Here is a 16,460-nt window from a genome sequence, read left to right on the forward strand (position 1 = left end):
TCGCTACTCGCCACCATTTGTCTGGTCAGTCATGAGTGAGGTCCAGTAAACAAAGTTGCGTGTGCTGTCCATAGTCAACAAATGCCAAGGTCAACATAAAAGTACAATACATACAATCATGCATACAATACTAAAGTGCATTGTCCTATCCACTTTAATGAATACGTGAACAGATGTCAAACAGACTAATTAAGGCTATCTCAGCGATGAGTACCTGTTAAACAGCGGGTTGAATCGGTCTCCACATTATTTTTGGTAACTTATTTCTCAGAACCACAATGTTATCAGTGCTGTTTTGAATTATGATTGACAATTGCGTAATGCAGTATGACAATTTTGATTTCATGTTTGAATACCTTACAAGTATACTGATATAAGTCTTCATTCATGCTTCTAGCTTATTATCTCTTATTAACCATGAACTCCACATCACTGATTTATAGGTTAAACATTCCTGCGAAACGTAAGACATTGGGTTGGTAGTACGGCGGTGAGTTGCAATCTGATAATTTGCTACCAATATTGAAAATGTCTAAGAAAACTGACAAGAGTAACAGCATTGTCTTGAGCTATCGAGACAGCTTGCTAAGAGAGACTGACGTGCAGCTCCTGCAAGGGCCACATTGGATTAATGATGCAGTTATTGGATTTTACTTTGAATACCTGGGTGAGAAAATGCATGAGCAGTCCGAAGGTTTATTATTCGTTAGCCCAGAATTAACTCAACTGCTGAAACTCACAGACCCCTCGGATTATGGCATGCTGTTAGAACCCATTAGAGCAAAGTCAAGATCATTCATATTCTTTCCATTAAATAACTGCGACGATAAGGAAAGTCCTGGTGGCACCCATTGGAGCCTACTTGTATATTCTAAGCTGGAAAGGATATGCTTTCACTTTGACTCATCTAAAGGTATGAACAGTCAAGTTGCAAGAAATTTTGCAACAAGTATTGCAGACTACTTTGGCATAAAGAGATTGGGATCATACCTTGAAGTTGATACACCACAGCAAAGTAATGGCTATGACTGTGGACTATATGTTTTATGCACTACGGAGTTAGTTGCCATTCACGCAGTCTCAAAGTCACAAGTTAAAGGATGTGACTTTTTAGGCCTTGAAGCATTGGTTAATGGAAAGCGGAAACACTTGATAAAACTGATTAATTATTTGAGAAACGACGAATCATAGATCGACAGATAACTGCGATGGTGAACTGAATAGTTGCATTATTTTCGTATGAATAAAAATTGATTTATTCGGTACATAAATATATATATATATATATATAAATATTATCTTAGCTTTGTAGAATACTTGGAATATTACAATAGATATTAGTATCCTCAGACTGGAAAATCTTTTGTTTAGGCCTGTTGCTAATATAGGTAGATTTCATACTTTGTTTCAAGAATCGAGGTATTCAATGGCAATGTACTGTGTTACGTCTTTAGAATACATTCTTTGAATAAGTTTATTTTCGTTTTGTAATATTGTTGAAAAAAAGGAAAATTTCAAATAAAAAATGTATTACTGTTCACGCCGCTTTTACGATCATGTATACAGTGCAATATCTGTTGGAACTTCGATCGTCGCACCGTTTTCGATAAGCGGCGGCGGAACCCACCCACCAAATGCTCGTCCAATTTCTTCCGCGACAGCAAGGGTTAAATGATCTTGATACATGCCGCCAATAACCTGAAACACACAACACAGATAATACAGTAAAATCGCCAACAGGATTGAAAATTGAACCGTTATTTGTAATTAATCCTAAAAAATTCAGTGATTTTAATGTGATACATTACCTGTATACCAATAGGAAGACCGTTTTGATTAAGACCCAATGGGCAAGCTGTTGAAGGCACACCCAAGACGTTGATAATTGCAGTATAAGAAAAATTAAATGGTTTGATCAGTGGCTCATGATGCATCGGCGCTGCGGTGGGATGTGTGGGATATAAAAATATGCCGCCGTCGTCTAGCATGTCCTGAAAAAAGGTGATATTGAGGTTTGAATGTTACATGATTAATGAAGAGAAAGTTCGGAAATCGGATGAAATTTTAAAATGATTAACTCTTAACGTCCTGTACCTTAAACTCTAGATAAAGATCTCTACTTTGCTGAATAAGTTTCGTATGTTTTTCGCTCCCGAATTTAATTCCGAAACTTTCAACTAGTACAGTGATCAATGCGATCAATGTATGAGGGCCCATAAAGGTGAACCATTGAGCCAACTTCCACCATATATTCAGCACTCCTGTCCGGTTGGACAATTCATATGCAAATCCTCTCGCATCCTTTGTACTCATGTTTGCCAACCAAAGGTCAGTACTCTTTTTCATCTTTTTTAAATCTACTTTTTTTGCCTTCACCTTGTGAACTCTGGCGAAGTAATCAATGACGCGATACATTGCCTCTTTTATTTCAGGCTCAACTGGGCTCACCAATAGCTGCCCACCATCATCTTCCATATAATAAATCTGAAAATGATGGACTTAGATTATCAAATGTTTGACATTCGATAACAGTTCTTTGAACGTATTCTTTGTTAATTCCATACATTTGGAGAGAATACAGTAGCAATTGGACAAAAATGATGTTTCATTAACTATTATTAATTTTCCTAAGATATAAACCTATTCAATAAAAACGCGCTTTTCAAATAGGAATAATATATTCGTACCTTCAATTTGGAAAGATCCACTTTACTATCTAGATTAAGCATACTGGCATTCTTTCCAGCTAATACTCTGAGCATAGGAATCAAGTCAAACGGATTTCTGCACATCGGACCAAGGCTGAGAAGAACATCCTGTTCTTCATGATGAGGACTCGGATATTGACCCTCATTTGAAACAACCCCTGTGCAAATAATCGTGATATTAATCGTTAATTGAATTCGACATTTTATCCTCTGTTATCACGGATGACATTTCGATTACTGACCCCTTGTCGTCTTATGTCCAAAAATACCATTGAAAAAACAAGGCATACGTATCGACCCTCCAATATCCGAACCAATTCCAAATGGTGAACCTGCTGCTGCTATCAAAGCACCTTCACCGCCAGACGAACCTCCAACAATGTGCCTGCAATTTTTATTCAAACACTTAGAGTAGTCATTACACTTCTGCGGTCCAATGAGTTAAATTTCAGTTGGAATATACAAAGCACCAATGGTATTTCGAAAATATTACTTTTTCGTATTGAAGTTCAAACACCTACTTGACATAATAGTTTTTACAATTATTCTATGATGTGACTGACCTTGTGTTGTAGGGGTTCCTACTTGTTCCATATATGCAATTGCTGCTCTCCCACCACATGGCCAACTCAGAAACGTTAGTTTTAGCAATAGGTATAGCACCAGCAGCCCTCATTAATTTTACAGTCTCCGCATCTCTATCAGATACTGTATTTTTACGAACAACTAATCCAGCGGTCTGTTTCATTCCCGCAATAGCAATACAGTCCTAAAAAGCGATATAACAAATTAAATTTTGTCATAAGCTGGCAGTCCTGATGAAAATTTCTGTTATTGATTGCAATATTCCTAAGGAACTGTTTTTCGTGTGAAATAAAATTCATATTTAAGGATTCCATCGTCAGATGTGATATTTAATTTAAATTAAGCACTTTTGAGTTAGTTATATGTAAGGAAGATGCATGGTGATTCAAATAATAATAATCCAGATTGACAAAGTCTTAACGTTTCCTGATCGTAAAATTGAATTGTTACGAATAAGTTAATAACTCTTCGGTGATTGTACCTAGATTGTAAATTTCAAAAGCACCTTTGTCGTAAATGGCACTCCAAGAAACGGTTTCTCCATTGTTAAAACTTTGATGGATGGTGCGTTTGACGATCTCAGCATTTTATCGCATTTTCGAGCTTCCTCTAGTGCCTCTTCAAAACGACCTTCGACGACGCAATTTAAGATTGGTTGAATTTCGTTAATTCTATCTATGTAGGCTTGAACTACTTCTTCCGAAGTGATCTGTAATTAAATCAAAAGAATGTTTCAAGCATACTAGCTTCAGCCCTGAAATAGACAAGCTATATTCATCATTCGTTGACATGCCCTTACCTCTTGTTGCCTGATCTGAGCAGCTAAAGTCGAGGCACTGTACAACAAGATACGGTTCTTTATCGGAGGTTGACATTCCTTAGGATGACAGAAATACGCAATCAAGCTGAACACTCCACTTGCTATCAACTCGACAACCCGGTGGAAAAGGTTTACAACTTGAATTATTGGTTTCATTTTTGGCTTTTCCTTTCTGTTTTTGCTTGACATCTGTGTCCTCGGAACAAAATGAACATAAAAAAAAAAATTAAATTATCAATCAATTGGTAATTTGGTACAATAGTATAACGCAAGATAACGAAAATTACATGCGGTCTCTAATAATAATGACTTCGATTTTAGGGTTAGGAACTTTTTCTCATAAGCCGACAAAGCCAAATACCGGGTAAGTTGCACATCATCATGTCTCAAACCATCACCTTAAATTTTGTGAATTTACTGCCCCTCTTCTTCACTACGCAGACGGTATGCTTGATTCAAACAATGAAACAAATGACATCAACGATCCATCGACACGCATCGTGACTCGAGTACACGTACAGTGTGCATAACAAACTGATCCAAACGCGAAGGTGCCGCCCGGTTAGGGTATTCCGGTTTATTTATTTTTACGTGCAAGTATACATTAAGAAGTTTACGATTTGATGTAAATAGAAACACTGGTTTTGGTTTAAATGATGAGTTAAATGCCAACGATAATTTCGTATGATTCGGTGGACAAGAAAAATACAATAAGCATGCAGGAAAACATTCGTTTGCTGCATGAATGAATGACGTCACGACTCAATCCCTCTACCCTCAGTTCCTTCTATTGATACGAGCCAACGTTACTTTTTCGTAGCATCATGGCTCAAGGTCAAACATTACTTGAAATTTATGGAGAAATCGCACATTCCTAGTATTTGTGAAGCGTTGTGGGGATTTTTTTTTAACAATATTCTATCGATTTTAAGGTTCGTGCTGGAGAGGTAAGACGTAAAATGAGTTAAAACAGCGTGTTTGATTTTTGAATCTAGTTATTTGAATTTATCATTTACGCCATTCGTACACGCGTTTGTCAGAAGGTTGAGTCAGGTATTAATAAATGAAAAACAAACAGTCGTTTTGTGTGGAAATATTCGTTTCTGCAGCATCGACGAAAAAAAAATTGTTTATCTGACACGGGTATTACAAATGTTCAAATTGCGAGGAAATGCAATTAGAGTCACGCGGGTAATTTCATTCAAATAAATTTCTAGAGAATGTTATCATAAGGATCTACTTTGGTAAGTATCGAATTCACGATCGAAATAACACTATCTTTGCACGAGTGTCTAGGTTTTCATCGCAGGTCGGAAGCAGGCAACAGGTAAGCCGGATGCAGTTTAAAACATTCTCAACGCATATCCTCTGCTGAAGCAGGTCAAGCGTCACGTGTAGACTGTGGCTCGGCAAACAAGTAGTATTATAATTTTGTCGTCCGTTATTTGAAACTTTCAGGGACTGATATCTCATAGCTGCTACAAAACGTTGAAGAGCGCTCAACTTGAGGAATTTTATCAGTGCTTAGATATCGTTGCCTCGTTCGCTCCGTATAAGGCGTTATTATGCAGAATAAAAACTTATACAAGCCGAATGATGGAGTGATGATATACGTATACTTACGCGGTGTAAAACTCGTACGGAACGTAAGCTTATAATCGTGAATTTATAACTATCTACTGTAAACGAGAGAAATAAACATGTACTGAGAACACAATTCTGAATACTACATACATCTCTTAATTTTATAAAACTAATGCGGTAAAAGCTAGCCGGTCGCCAGCCATTGCATACGACAGCGTCTCCAGTGATCTACTGAAACATCATCCAACGCTACCGACGAAATAAATTGTCCAACTAGTGGTCCACTATTGGTCCAATATACGATGCGAGCGATAAATAACGCGACACGCTCGCGCCATCTGAGGAATAAACGGGAGAACCGGCTGTCAACGAGTCGGGATTCCCGCCACAAGATGGCGCCACCAGCGGCTTCTTATTTTTCACACGAATGCGCATGCATAAGTTTTACGTGTGATCAGAATCGTTCGATAAAACATGTGTTTGCCTTCCGAAGAGAATTGGTGATATTTCGAAAAGCAAAATAAATCAGGTATACGTGTCGTTGACTGGGAACAATGAGTGAAATTTTCGTGAGTAAAAAATAACCTCCAACACGCCAGTTATTCGATCAAATTCGAGTACTCGGAGCACGCTGGTTCTCGAAATGAGTTTTCGGTTTGTCCGCACGGCTTATGCGTGCGCACGAGTCTATTAGTATATGCATGCAGCCGACAATAATCGCGCCGATCCACAGATTGCGTCACTGAAACTGTGGCGAGGACGACCTTAATCCTAGGTAAGGAAAAAACAACGAAAACTAACCGACTAATAAACCCACTTGCAGTCGGAGTTGGAATTAATTAAATTATACACGCACGTCTGAAGAGGAGGCACGCATCCATGGGATCTAGTTGTGTGAGTAACCATTTATGCCTGCGTACCTATTTCAAACTCGATTCAATGTGCAATATCTACGTGCGCGGCATTGCCAACCCGCGATGCTTCTGATTAGACTATAAAAGGACGCTTCGTTCCATCAATTATATTTTTATCACACAATGGCAAGTAACCATTGACCACCTCATATTCACCCTCTGCCCGTACATTTATTCAATTTTTAGTCTTGCAATTAGAAACCTCGATCGATTAATTCTAAATTCTTCGTTATATATCTACTCTGGACCTTCTTATAAGGAAACATCGGTTTATTTTATACCAGAAGCAATTTTCCCTTTACTTTTTTCCCCTGAATTTCAGTCTGTTTCCCAAAATTCTCAGGCAACTACGGTAGTTATATGTGGTGTTTATCTAATGCTTTTCACTTCTGGTTTTAAAATGAAAAAGGAATTAAACGTATGACGCCAACGCAAATGTACCCTATACTGGAGTTCATAGTTGAGCCTCCTTTGACTTTTGACCTGAGATGAGACCGCAAGTACAATGCAATTGAATAATCAGTGAATCCAACGAGTTGAATCGACGCGACATCCACAGTTTTTCTCACGTCCGTGTTATTTATACTCAATCATTTTAACATTTGAATTGATTTCAGAAAAATGTACAGTCCGATGCCATTAATTACCGATATTTGGCATCAGGTGAAAGAGAATGAAATAAACGTATGAGAAAGTAATAAACAAAACACCGAAAATGGAGACAAACGAAGTTGAAAATGCTGAGAAAGTTCGCTCCGAAATTACCAATAGCAATAGTTCCGCGGATGCCGTGAAGCCTCCGAAGGATGCCAAAGGTGCCAAGATAGTTGAAGAAAAACTGATGAAAGTAAACGTACAGCTAAAACCACCGATATCGCCGACTAGTCTTTTAGCACAAAATATAGCCCTCTTACCTACGGGGGTCGCCAAAGTAAAGCAATCACAACCAGCGAATTCCGTTCCCAAAATGAATTCGTCAAATTCCGGATCATCGAGCGCATCCGCTACCGGTGAGTGAACATTTTTTCACCACCATTTCGAATGTGATTTTTACGTCAGTATGTTTGAAAACGTGAAATTTGAGATTCAATGGACTAAGTTGACTTATTTCAAAGTAAATCTGAATTATTCGTTTAGTTTATTAACACGAATCGTGCAAACTCAACGATCTGCAATTTCGAAATCCAACAATCTCTTGTTTAAATTCGCGTAAAATCTTCACACTTACTTCTGCTGAAACTTCTTTTCTGTACGAATTTGAAAGAATTCATACAAAATTATAAGCTAGGTAGTGAGAGGATGACTGGTAAAAGTTAAAGCCATTTGCAAAGAGTTTATACAACCTAATGGCTGTAGAATAAAATATTATTTTGCATAACTCAGTTCAAGGCTAATCTGAGCTGAACCTGTTGAATCTGTTTGTATTTGCAACAAGTGTTTTACTCTTCTGTCAAGCTACGTACAAGACTTGTTTATCCCGAACTCTATAAGAGTAAAAAAGAAAATTCAGCTTAGATCATGTGTAGATATTAAGATTCCTATTTTGTTTAAATATTGTTATAATTACCGAGTGTCGACAGCATACCGTACGGTTAAATTTCCTACCTCGTTTACCTTGATTATAGTAAATAATAATATTATCAGTCGAAAAGATTTGTTCCACGATTATATTCGTCTGCTCACGTCATTCACCGCAGTTTGACCGATTACTTTTCTATTACTTTGAGTTGTTTTCATGCTTATCGGCAAAGCCAGTAAGTAAAGGAATAAATTCAAGCCTTACGATCTTGCATAAAATACTTTCCATTCAAAGTTGTAATTATTTTCTTCAAGTCATACGTGCTTCACGCACTACATGGCATTCGTCCGATGATGTTCTAAAAAGTGATTGCTCACCTTGAAGAAACGTCATCAGATCCGTCTCTTTATCCTTGGTTTTCGACGAAATACTTCGTAACGTGCATTGATTCTCATTGCCGTCATTGAATACAATACTCCAAGCACGGACGGAATTTATACACCGACAGAACGAGCATCGTTGATGTTTCCGTTCAATGGTCAGTTACATAATTGTCCCGAATCGATTTATTCCTTTGAATAATCGTTCGTAACGCTTGTACACCTATATTGCCTACGTGCGCGCATTTAATTAACCCTTAGCGATAACGAGGTGTAATAAGGAATTAGTCGAATCATTCGTTGACGATATTTCGAAACTTCCATCGCTTTAAGGATTTTTTGTAAATTGAGTGATTATACATTATTATACCGCAAGATCATGAACCCCGCTGTAATGTCCGTTGCTAATCAAGGCTAATAATGGATCGCCGCGTGACAAGTTTTCCTGGAACACGCGTTAGCCGCGTATTGTTATTATGATATTACGTGTTATATTATATTTATCTGATGACGCTAGCTCGGACAAAAAAAAAAATACAATCTCAGACTGTAGCCACGCTTTTTCACGTAATTATAGGTTTTAAAGAACTGGAAGAGATACAAGTGCAGCTAAATGGTAAATCAAGATCCAGACTTTGAAGCTTTGCGAGTTTCAATCGCGCTCCAAGTCTGGACAACTAAACTTTTACACCATTGCAGATTATGTAAAATAGGAATTCATAAGCAGTTTATGTCATTTCAAGCTGTTCTGAGAAAATAATTTCTCAAATTTGCATTTATTTGTTTCACCGCAAAGATCCACTTTTAACTAAATTTCATTCGAACGAAAGAAATATTCAAGTACAGCTAACTCTGAGGGACTATTTACTTCGATTGAGAAAATTCGAGTCAACCTAATTAATTTAATCTATTACGGGTTGCCGATGAACCAGTTATTCAATTTTACCTTCTACTATACATTAAACTCAACGAATACTCATTTGGCTTCAATGAACGTTGATTGCTTCTAATTAATTCCTTTCCGTTTGACTAAATTTACGAATTTTCTTCCTGTAAAATATCTCGTTAGCAGCCTGCAATTAGGTGATTCATTTCTGTGATTCAGAGAAAAGATTCTCAATTCAAAAAAATTATGCATAATTTCGTCTAGAGTTACAAGAAAAGATTTCAAGAGATGAAACAATTGGTTTAGTGGAAAGTAAAAGATTTCATGAATCCAAGTAAATTTTATTACCTATTATTTCGTCCAATCTCTCAAAGTTTTATTCTCAGTGTAAGCAACTGCGAGTGACATTTTTTTTTTCCTATCAGCGTGTTTGCGAAACTCGATGAATGTTTAGTGGAAATGGATGAATTTACTTGGCGCGATTGAATAATTGGACAAAATGTGTCTTAGGTTGCGTTACGTAACAGTCGATACGCGTATATCCGATACGTGCGCTACCCTATTCTGAAATGCATGACACGGTTGAAGTTCGACCGTAAGTACGAGATGGGAATTGGAATCTATATTATACGACCGGCGGATCACCGTACGTGGATGCATCATTACACGCGGTAAGGAAAAACGGGGAACGGATGTGCGAAAATGACTTTTGAAAGGCAATTGAGCATGGTTGCAGTACCTTATTGATCTATCGGAGCCGTGCGGGAAAGGAGAGAAGAGCGAGAGAGAGAGAGAGAGAAAGAGAGGGGGGGATCGCGTGTCTATCAGCGTGGGTTCTAAGCGCAGTATCTGTCTCTCTCCTGGTCTTTAATCGTCCTGGATCTGGATCCAGTTTTAGCTCTAGTTTCAATGCCGCACGTCCAAAGCTCGAGCTTCGAGAAAGTCGCGAATTTCCTCCACTTGAGTCATCCCGAAGTACCTCTTAAACTCGCTCATTTTATCGCAGTGGTGTTGTAGTCGTCCACTAGACGACGGGCTTCGTAATCTCGACTGACCTCGCCTCTCAAGCGTCAACGAGGACCATTTCCTCACTTTAACACGCTTGCAGAGCTCTTGAGCTTCCCATCTTTCGGAATAAATTCTATATAACAGTATGGATTATCTGCTACATCGCTTGATCGCGTCATTCTTACATATTTATGGGACCGCAGCTGTTGCGAATAAATGTGCGATTAAGTTATGTAGATATTTACAGAAAAATCGGAGTTTCGAACGCCGTGGTATACCTATAGGATGTTATACATGTATCGCGGTCAGGAATATTGTGGTTTCGAGTTTACACGGTTCAGATCGTTGAATTACGATTAAATTTCCAGCGGTAAAAGGATTGATTGCTTAAAGGGGAACAGTGATGGAAAGTAACTTTGAAAAATGGGACAAATTTTTACAGAGTGACAGCAGAAATGTTCTAAGGATTGTTCCCTGGAAAGATTAATTCCTTAGAATGACCAAATAAAAGTCAGTCAAATAAAAATAAACTTTAAGGCTTTCCGAAACTGATTTTACATTTTTTTCTGGCAGTCTCGAAAATTATATTCATACGTAAATGAAGAAATTATGCTATTCCTCCACCATATCTCAGGTCGAGTTGAAAATTTTGATTTACGAATTCAATGTTCATTTTCTCTAATTGTAAGTCATTAAGAACACGAAGGCTTTAATACTCTGTTTCGATACAAAATTTTCATATAAAAAGTTACTTGATGAAAGTGTTTGAATTCCGGGTGCGTAGAGGTTTTTTGATTTCAAAATTGGCGAAGTCGTAAATTGACTATTTTATATACTTGTCAACACCCAACCTTCGGACAACTGGGCGACTTTACCGAAAAACAGTAATACAAAGTAGCCATTATTAGTTGACGAAAATTATAAATCAATTACTAAACCAAACCGTTCACTCGTCGTCAAAATTAAAATATCTTTAGTCGACTGGAATAGATGATTATTAATATATTTCCGACACCGTTGAAGAGACCTGAGCGTTTCACTGTATTGAAAGTGAAGTAAAACGATGAAAATTTAGAAACAGGTTCGACCAGTCGAACATTCCTGCACAAGCACATATGCTCACATGTACCTATATTTATCCACATTCCCTTCTGTACACCGAAAGAATAAAATTCATTGAATCAACTAAATGTGTGTTAATGGGCGGCGAAGTAAATATTTATTTGTGTTATGTTGTTCTGTTAGTAGCGCGTGTGTGTGTGTAATGATCGATTGCAATTAAATTTTCTTAGACCAACAGATCTTGAATTGAACCAAATAAACATTTACTTCGCCGCCCATGCCCACACATTTAGTTGATTCGACGACTTTTTTCCCTCAGTGTACCTTTGAGGTTTAAGGATTTAATGAAAAACAATCAGGGGGTACAGAGAGGTGAATAAAAAAGAAAATAATGCGGGGTGTATGTGCTGGTTATACTTTGGCAAACTTACGCGCCGAATGCACCTGCGCTCGTATTTCATATATAGCTCGACTTCTGGGTGCTTACGAGATTATGGCCAATCTCAAGATGATTAATTCCGGAGATTACGAATTGAAACAGGCCGTCCTTGATGCTACGTTCAAGCCGTAGACGAATAATTGTGATTCACGCGTAAGATGTGTAACGGACACGTGCGCAAGAGTTCGTCGACAGCTGTTATTGGTGTATATTTTAATCGAACACGTCTGCGATTATTATTAAATTTTTAACAATTGAATCGGTTTGCGCGCCGCTGTTCTCTCGGTTTTTCATACAACGTCCCGGCAACGAGGTTCAAACCTTCGAAGTCAGTCAACAACTAACCGTGTCCCGTTGGCTCGGTAACCGCACGCTACTTGCCACTCGTTGAATGTTTTTCAATGGAATACACTCGTTATTAACACGTTGATTAAATGATGAAAACACGTCTCCGAGGTAATTCTAATTGCCGCGTCTACGCGTCGATGGAAAAGCATGTAATGATTAACGTCATTAAATTTTTTCCCATTATATTGCTGATTTTAAACGGTTTTTTTTCAAATATCGTTAATGTATGTAATGTACTCGCTCGCTTCGCTTCGCAGCTTTACATTATTCCACCTATTGTGCGTATTACGCAAGTAATTGAGTCGGTTAATTTTTCAGACGGCCAAGAAGATTGACAAAAGTATATCACGTTTCGTTCTTTGTCCTCCCCGACAATTTAACCATTGAACCTCTTTATGTGGAGGTTGATTTAAATTTTCTCTGCACTCTGTCAAGCGCTCATGGTGTGTCCTGTGTGTTTCAAAGCAGACTATATATTATTAAAATAGACTATATAAAAATTCCGGATCGAATCTAATTACAAATAACCCTTTCCTCTTACACAATTCAATCCAAATCTTTGGAACAGCTCGACATGACTCCAGCAATTGACCCGGATTCATTTTACTTGATGCGAACCGGTGCTTACCGGTTTCCATAATTTTTTATCGTAATTTTTAACTGTAGAAATCAACGAACTCACAACCTTTCACCATTTTCCATTGAGGCTGATCGAAACGAATGCTTTCAGTTAACACACTCTGTATTTATTTGCAACATATATAATCGCAAAAAAATTTGTGATGATGTGGTATGTTTGCGATCATATTACAGACCGTTTCCGCTCGATGAAAATAACAATCACCTAATAAAATAGCTATGTCTTGAATTCTTTCCCTCTCTTCGTTATTCAGAAGGTTTTTAAGTATTGACAAAAATTATCGAGCGTAATTTTAACGCTGCGTGTAATTTTCATAAACCAGAAGATATCAGGATATTGGATTTCCTCTGAAACCGATCGATCTTGCTGTACTATATAGTCCGACAATTTTTCAGGAAATCCGCGAAATAAGACGGCACTTGCACCAGGCCATAGCCTTATGGATTGGATTCGACTAGGTGCTTCAGGAGTCGATTTAACAGGAGTTAATGGCGTTCCGCAAAATGTTACTCCTTCGGAACTCGCCCGACACAACCAGCCGAACGATGCTTGGATCGCGATTCGAGGTCAGCGAAACTTCCTAGACGCAATTAACATGAAATCGGAATAGCGATTTTATCTTGACTTGTCAAATTTTTATCTACTTTCTAGGAATCGTGTACAACGTTACGAGATACATAGATTTTCATCCAGGTGGAATGCCGGAGCTTATGAAAGGCGTCGGAAAGGATGCGACCAAGTTATTTGACGACGTAAAACATCAAATCTAATTCATTGAATTTTGACATCCCCATTCAGTGGTTAAATATTTTTTACGTACCTATAGAACATTTTCAGGTGCACGCATGGGTCAACTACCAAAGCATTCTACAAAAGTGCATCGTGGGTAGGTTGAATCGTTTCGCTGGCGAGACTTCGGCACCACCCGTGAAGATCGTATCTCCTTCTTCAACGTCGTCTGGTCTCCTTTCGCGATGTATCAGTGAGTGAAGAGTCTGCTTGTCCCGTTATCTGTGCTGTAAAATTGTACGTAGTGAAACAATGAATTTAACAATCAACGTATTTTTTATATTATGATTTATCACAGAACAACGTTCAACGAGTGAAACTACTACTCCGCATCCGAAAATGGATTGGATTCAAACTAGCAATACTATCACCTTATTTTACTATTCCCTACGAGATCATCCAGCAGCGGGTTATCAACTAATGCAGATCACCGACTCTAAATATCATTTTAAATTTTGCTTCGAGAAAGATTTTATAATTCACGACATTAAATTATCTGGTGCTGTTAATTGGCCTCCGAAATGGAAGAGAAATTTCGAATCCATGAAGGTGTGGCGTTTTGTAATTTTTTTGTAAAAGTTCTGTACTTTTCGATTTCAATTTTAACGAAAAACGAATCGTTCTCAGATGGAAATCACATACACAAAGAAAGAACCAGGCTTGTGGAAAACTTACGGTACTTACAAAACAGTACGCGAGCGTAACGCGAAGCAAAGAACTTACAGAGAGTACGAAGTAGTCAGCAATACACCGCTCTGTAAGTTGGTTCACTTGATCGTTCTGCGTACTAAAGAATACTTGGAAATAGTACCAATAGGCAGGCATGTCGAAGCCAAACTTCAAATAATGGGTAAATAGCCACACCGTTTGATGCACATTCGTATACCTTCACAAATCTCGATCACTTTCTCGTCTCACACAGGCACGGACGTATCCCGAATGTACACTCCGGTTCCGCCGTATCTTCACCCTGAGGATGTCGCACCCAACTACGATTCCGATTGTATTTGCTTGATGGTCAAGAGGTATGCCGATGGCGCCCTTACTCCAACTATGACAGCATTAAAGTCGGGGGAAACTTTGATGCTAAGCAATTGCCTGGGAACCTTTACCGTCGAGAACTTCCAACAATTTACTATTTTTCACATGCTAGCTGCAGGCACCGGTCTCACTGCAATGCTGTCGATCATTCAGTGGGCACTCGGCAGACGCAACGTGTAAGAAACAAGAATTCACTTCGTAACAATTACTCCTAATACAGTCTTATCAATTTACAAAATCTGTGTTAAATCTTTTTTTAATTGTGGTTTCGACGATTTGATCAATGTTGATATGTATTTTCGTTGATCGTTCTGTTCTAGAAGCCGTATTAATGTTCTCAACTTCAACAAGAACGAAGATAGCATATTTTATTCCAGGCAGTTGGATAAAGTTCTCTCAAGCGAGCCAAGGTGAGAAATTACTTCACGTTTTGAATACTTTAGGGAGGTATTCAACCCTGTCAATCTGCAATTTTTTAGCAAATTCTACCAGCAAAACGTGTGAAACTTGAGTTTCATCCTGTAGAAAAAAACTGCTTCTCAATAACAATCATACCCCTCATGGACTGGTACGTTCCTTGAATATTTTTACCGAACAGAGTTCGAAATATTTTTTCAAAGATCGTATAGGTCATTTTAACTTTTTTAACGGTAAAGAAATATTGTACCCACTGAAGATCATGTCACCTTTTCATAATTCACCTTCTTTCAGATTCACTGTTACGCATATTTTGTCACATCCAGAAGACTCCTGGACCGGTCGTCGTGGCGAAATTTCGACTAATCTGTTGCAAGAATTGTTTGGTCCTAGTTCTCAGGCATGCGTTTTCAGCTGTGGACCTAGACCCTTCATGCAGTCAACCAAGAAGTTAGTTTTAAATTTGATAGTAATCTTTCGTATTCAATTCTCTTACAGCTCTGTTCATATATTTTCGTTAATTGATATTATACATACAACTTTGCAACGGGTATTTCATACGTCGAATATTTCGAAACGTGCAATTCCAAATTTTCCTTCATGACCGATGTCTCGTTGCAGGATACTTACAGATCTTGGTTGGAACTCGTCGCAACTACACGAATTCGACGACTAAATTTCGCCTGAAATAGCCCATAAACGAGGTGCGGCTACATCGTTGTAATCACGAACGATTCATTAGCTTTAATAATTTGGGCAATGACTAATTGTGTCGTGAGATTAAAATGAAACGCAAAAATAAGTGAGCTTCTTTGAAAGTGAATCGGAAAATTATTTTTATTATGCGTATAATGTTGTTGAGTATTATTGTATTCCGTATGACGATGAGATTAGAGGAAAGAAATGTAAGACTTAGAATTTTCACGCCACCGGATATTGTATAAAATGATAAAATATCCAAATAATAATTTCGCTTTTAACTTTTCCGTTCTCAAATCGAAGTTAAATTCTTTGCGGCACAGCACACATTTTTCATATAATGAACCGTCAAATGAAATCTGTTTAACTGATTGATGTGCTAAGTTCATGGTGGATAAAAATACAGATGACATTTTATTCGAAGATAATTCGAAGATAATTTATTATTTCTTCAACGCATCTATCACGGGTATGAAGGTGTGTATCTTTTTTTATATTCAATTCTCTTGAAACTTCAACACTCCGAACCTTCCATATGCCGCATACGAGTACATCGTACAAAGCGATGTTATTCAATCTGTGTTCGAAGTCATTCCGTATACTTAATATACGTAGAAAGAG

At 37.9% G+C, this 16,460-nt stretch overlaps 3 protein-coding genes across 13 annotated transcripts; 2 read left to right on the forward strand and 1 right to left on the reverse strand.

Annotated features, from left to right (window-relative positions):
* Nucleotides 1–9: 9 nt before the first annotated feature.
* On the forward strand, nt 10–1,491 carry LOC124224696 (sentrin-specific protease 8). 2 transcript variants are annotated; one of them, XM_046636812.2, is made up of 2 exons: nt 10–89; nt 444–1,491. In XM_046636812.2, the coding sequence occupies exon 2, from the start codon at nt 529–531 to the stop codon at nt 1,189–1,191; it is 663 nt and encodes a 220-aa protein (XP_046492768.1). In that variant the 5' UTR covers nt 10–89; nt 444–528; the 3' UTR covers nt 1,192–1,491. The 2 variants fall into 2 exon arrangements, with proteins under 2 accessions (XP_046492768.1, XP_046492766.1); XM_046636810.2 differs by lacking the exon at nt 10–89 and adding an exon at nt 118–255.
* On the reverse strand, nt 1,124–12,255 carry LOC124224692 (fatty-acid amide hydrolase 2-A). Of its 7 annotated transcripts, XM_069138115.1 has the most exons (10): nt 11,898–12,255; nt 4,512–4,562; nt 4,093–4,302; nt 3,799–4,002; nt 3,272–3,477; nt 2,951–3,093; nt 2,688–2,866; nt 2,095–2,484; nt 1,809–1,991; nt 1,124–1,698 (listed from the first exon to the last, which is right to left on the reverse strand). In XM_069138115.1, exons 1-10 carry the CDS (start codon nt 11,925–11,927, stop codon nt 1,555–1,557), a joined length of 1,740 nt encoding a protein of 579 aa, XP_068994216.1. In that variant the 5' UTR covers nt 11,928–12,255; the 3' UTR covers nt 1,124–1,554. The 7 variants fall into 7 exon arrangements, with proteins under 7 accessions (XP_068994216.1, XP_046492749.1, XP_046492750.1 ...); XM_046636793.2 differs by lacking the exon at nt 4,512–4,562; XM_046636794.2 differs by lacking the exons at nt 4,512–4,562; nt 11,898–12,255 and adding an exon at nt 10,376–10,407 and having other exon boundaries at nt 4,093–4,309.
* On the forward strand, nt 6,115–16,267 carry LOC124224691 (cytochrome b5 reductase 4). 4 transcript variants are annotated; one of them, XM_046636789.2, is made up of 12 exons: nt 6,117–6,472; nt 6,562–6,591; nt 7,229–7,621; nt 13,289–13,459; nt 13,545–13,645; nt 13,731–13,875; nt 13,981–14,231; nt 14,310–14,532; nt 14,605–14,899; nt 15,044–15,133; nt 15,435–15,590; nt 15,762–16,267. In XM_046636789.2, the coding sequence occupies exons 3-12, from the start codon at nt 7,327–7,329 to the stop codon at nt 15,814–15,816; spliced, it is 1,782 nt and encodes a 593-aa protein (XP_046492745.1). In that variant the 5' UTR covers nt 6,117–6,472; nt 6,562–6,591; nt 7,229–7,326; the 3' UTR covers nt 15,817–16,267. The 4 variants fall into 4 exon arrangements, 3 of the variants coding, with proteins under 3 accessions (XP_046492745.1, XP_046492744.1, XP_046492746.1); XR_006884925.2 differs by lacking the exon at nt 15,762–16,267 and adding an exon at nt 15,203–15,291 and having other exon boundaries at nt 6,115–6,591; nt 15,435–15,575; XM_046636788.2 differs by having other exon boundaries at nt 6,117–6,591.
* The last annotated feature ends 193 nt before the right edge of the window (nt 16,268–16,460 follow it).

Source organism: Neodiprion pinetum, chromosome 1, assembly GCF_021155775.2.
Source record: "Neodiprion pinetum isolate iyNeoPine1 chromosome 1, iyNeoPine1.2, whole genome shotgun sequence".
Classification (NCBI taxonomy): domain Eukaryota; kingdom Metazoa; phylum Arthropoda; class Insecta; order Hymenoptera; family Diprionidae; genus Neodiprion; species Neodiprion pinetum.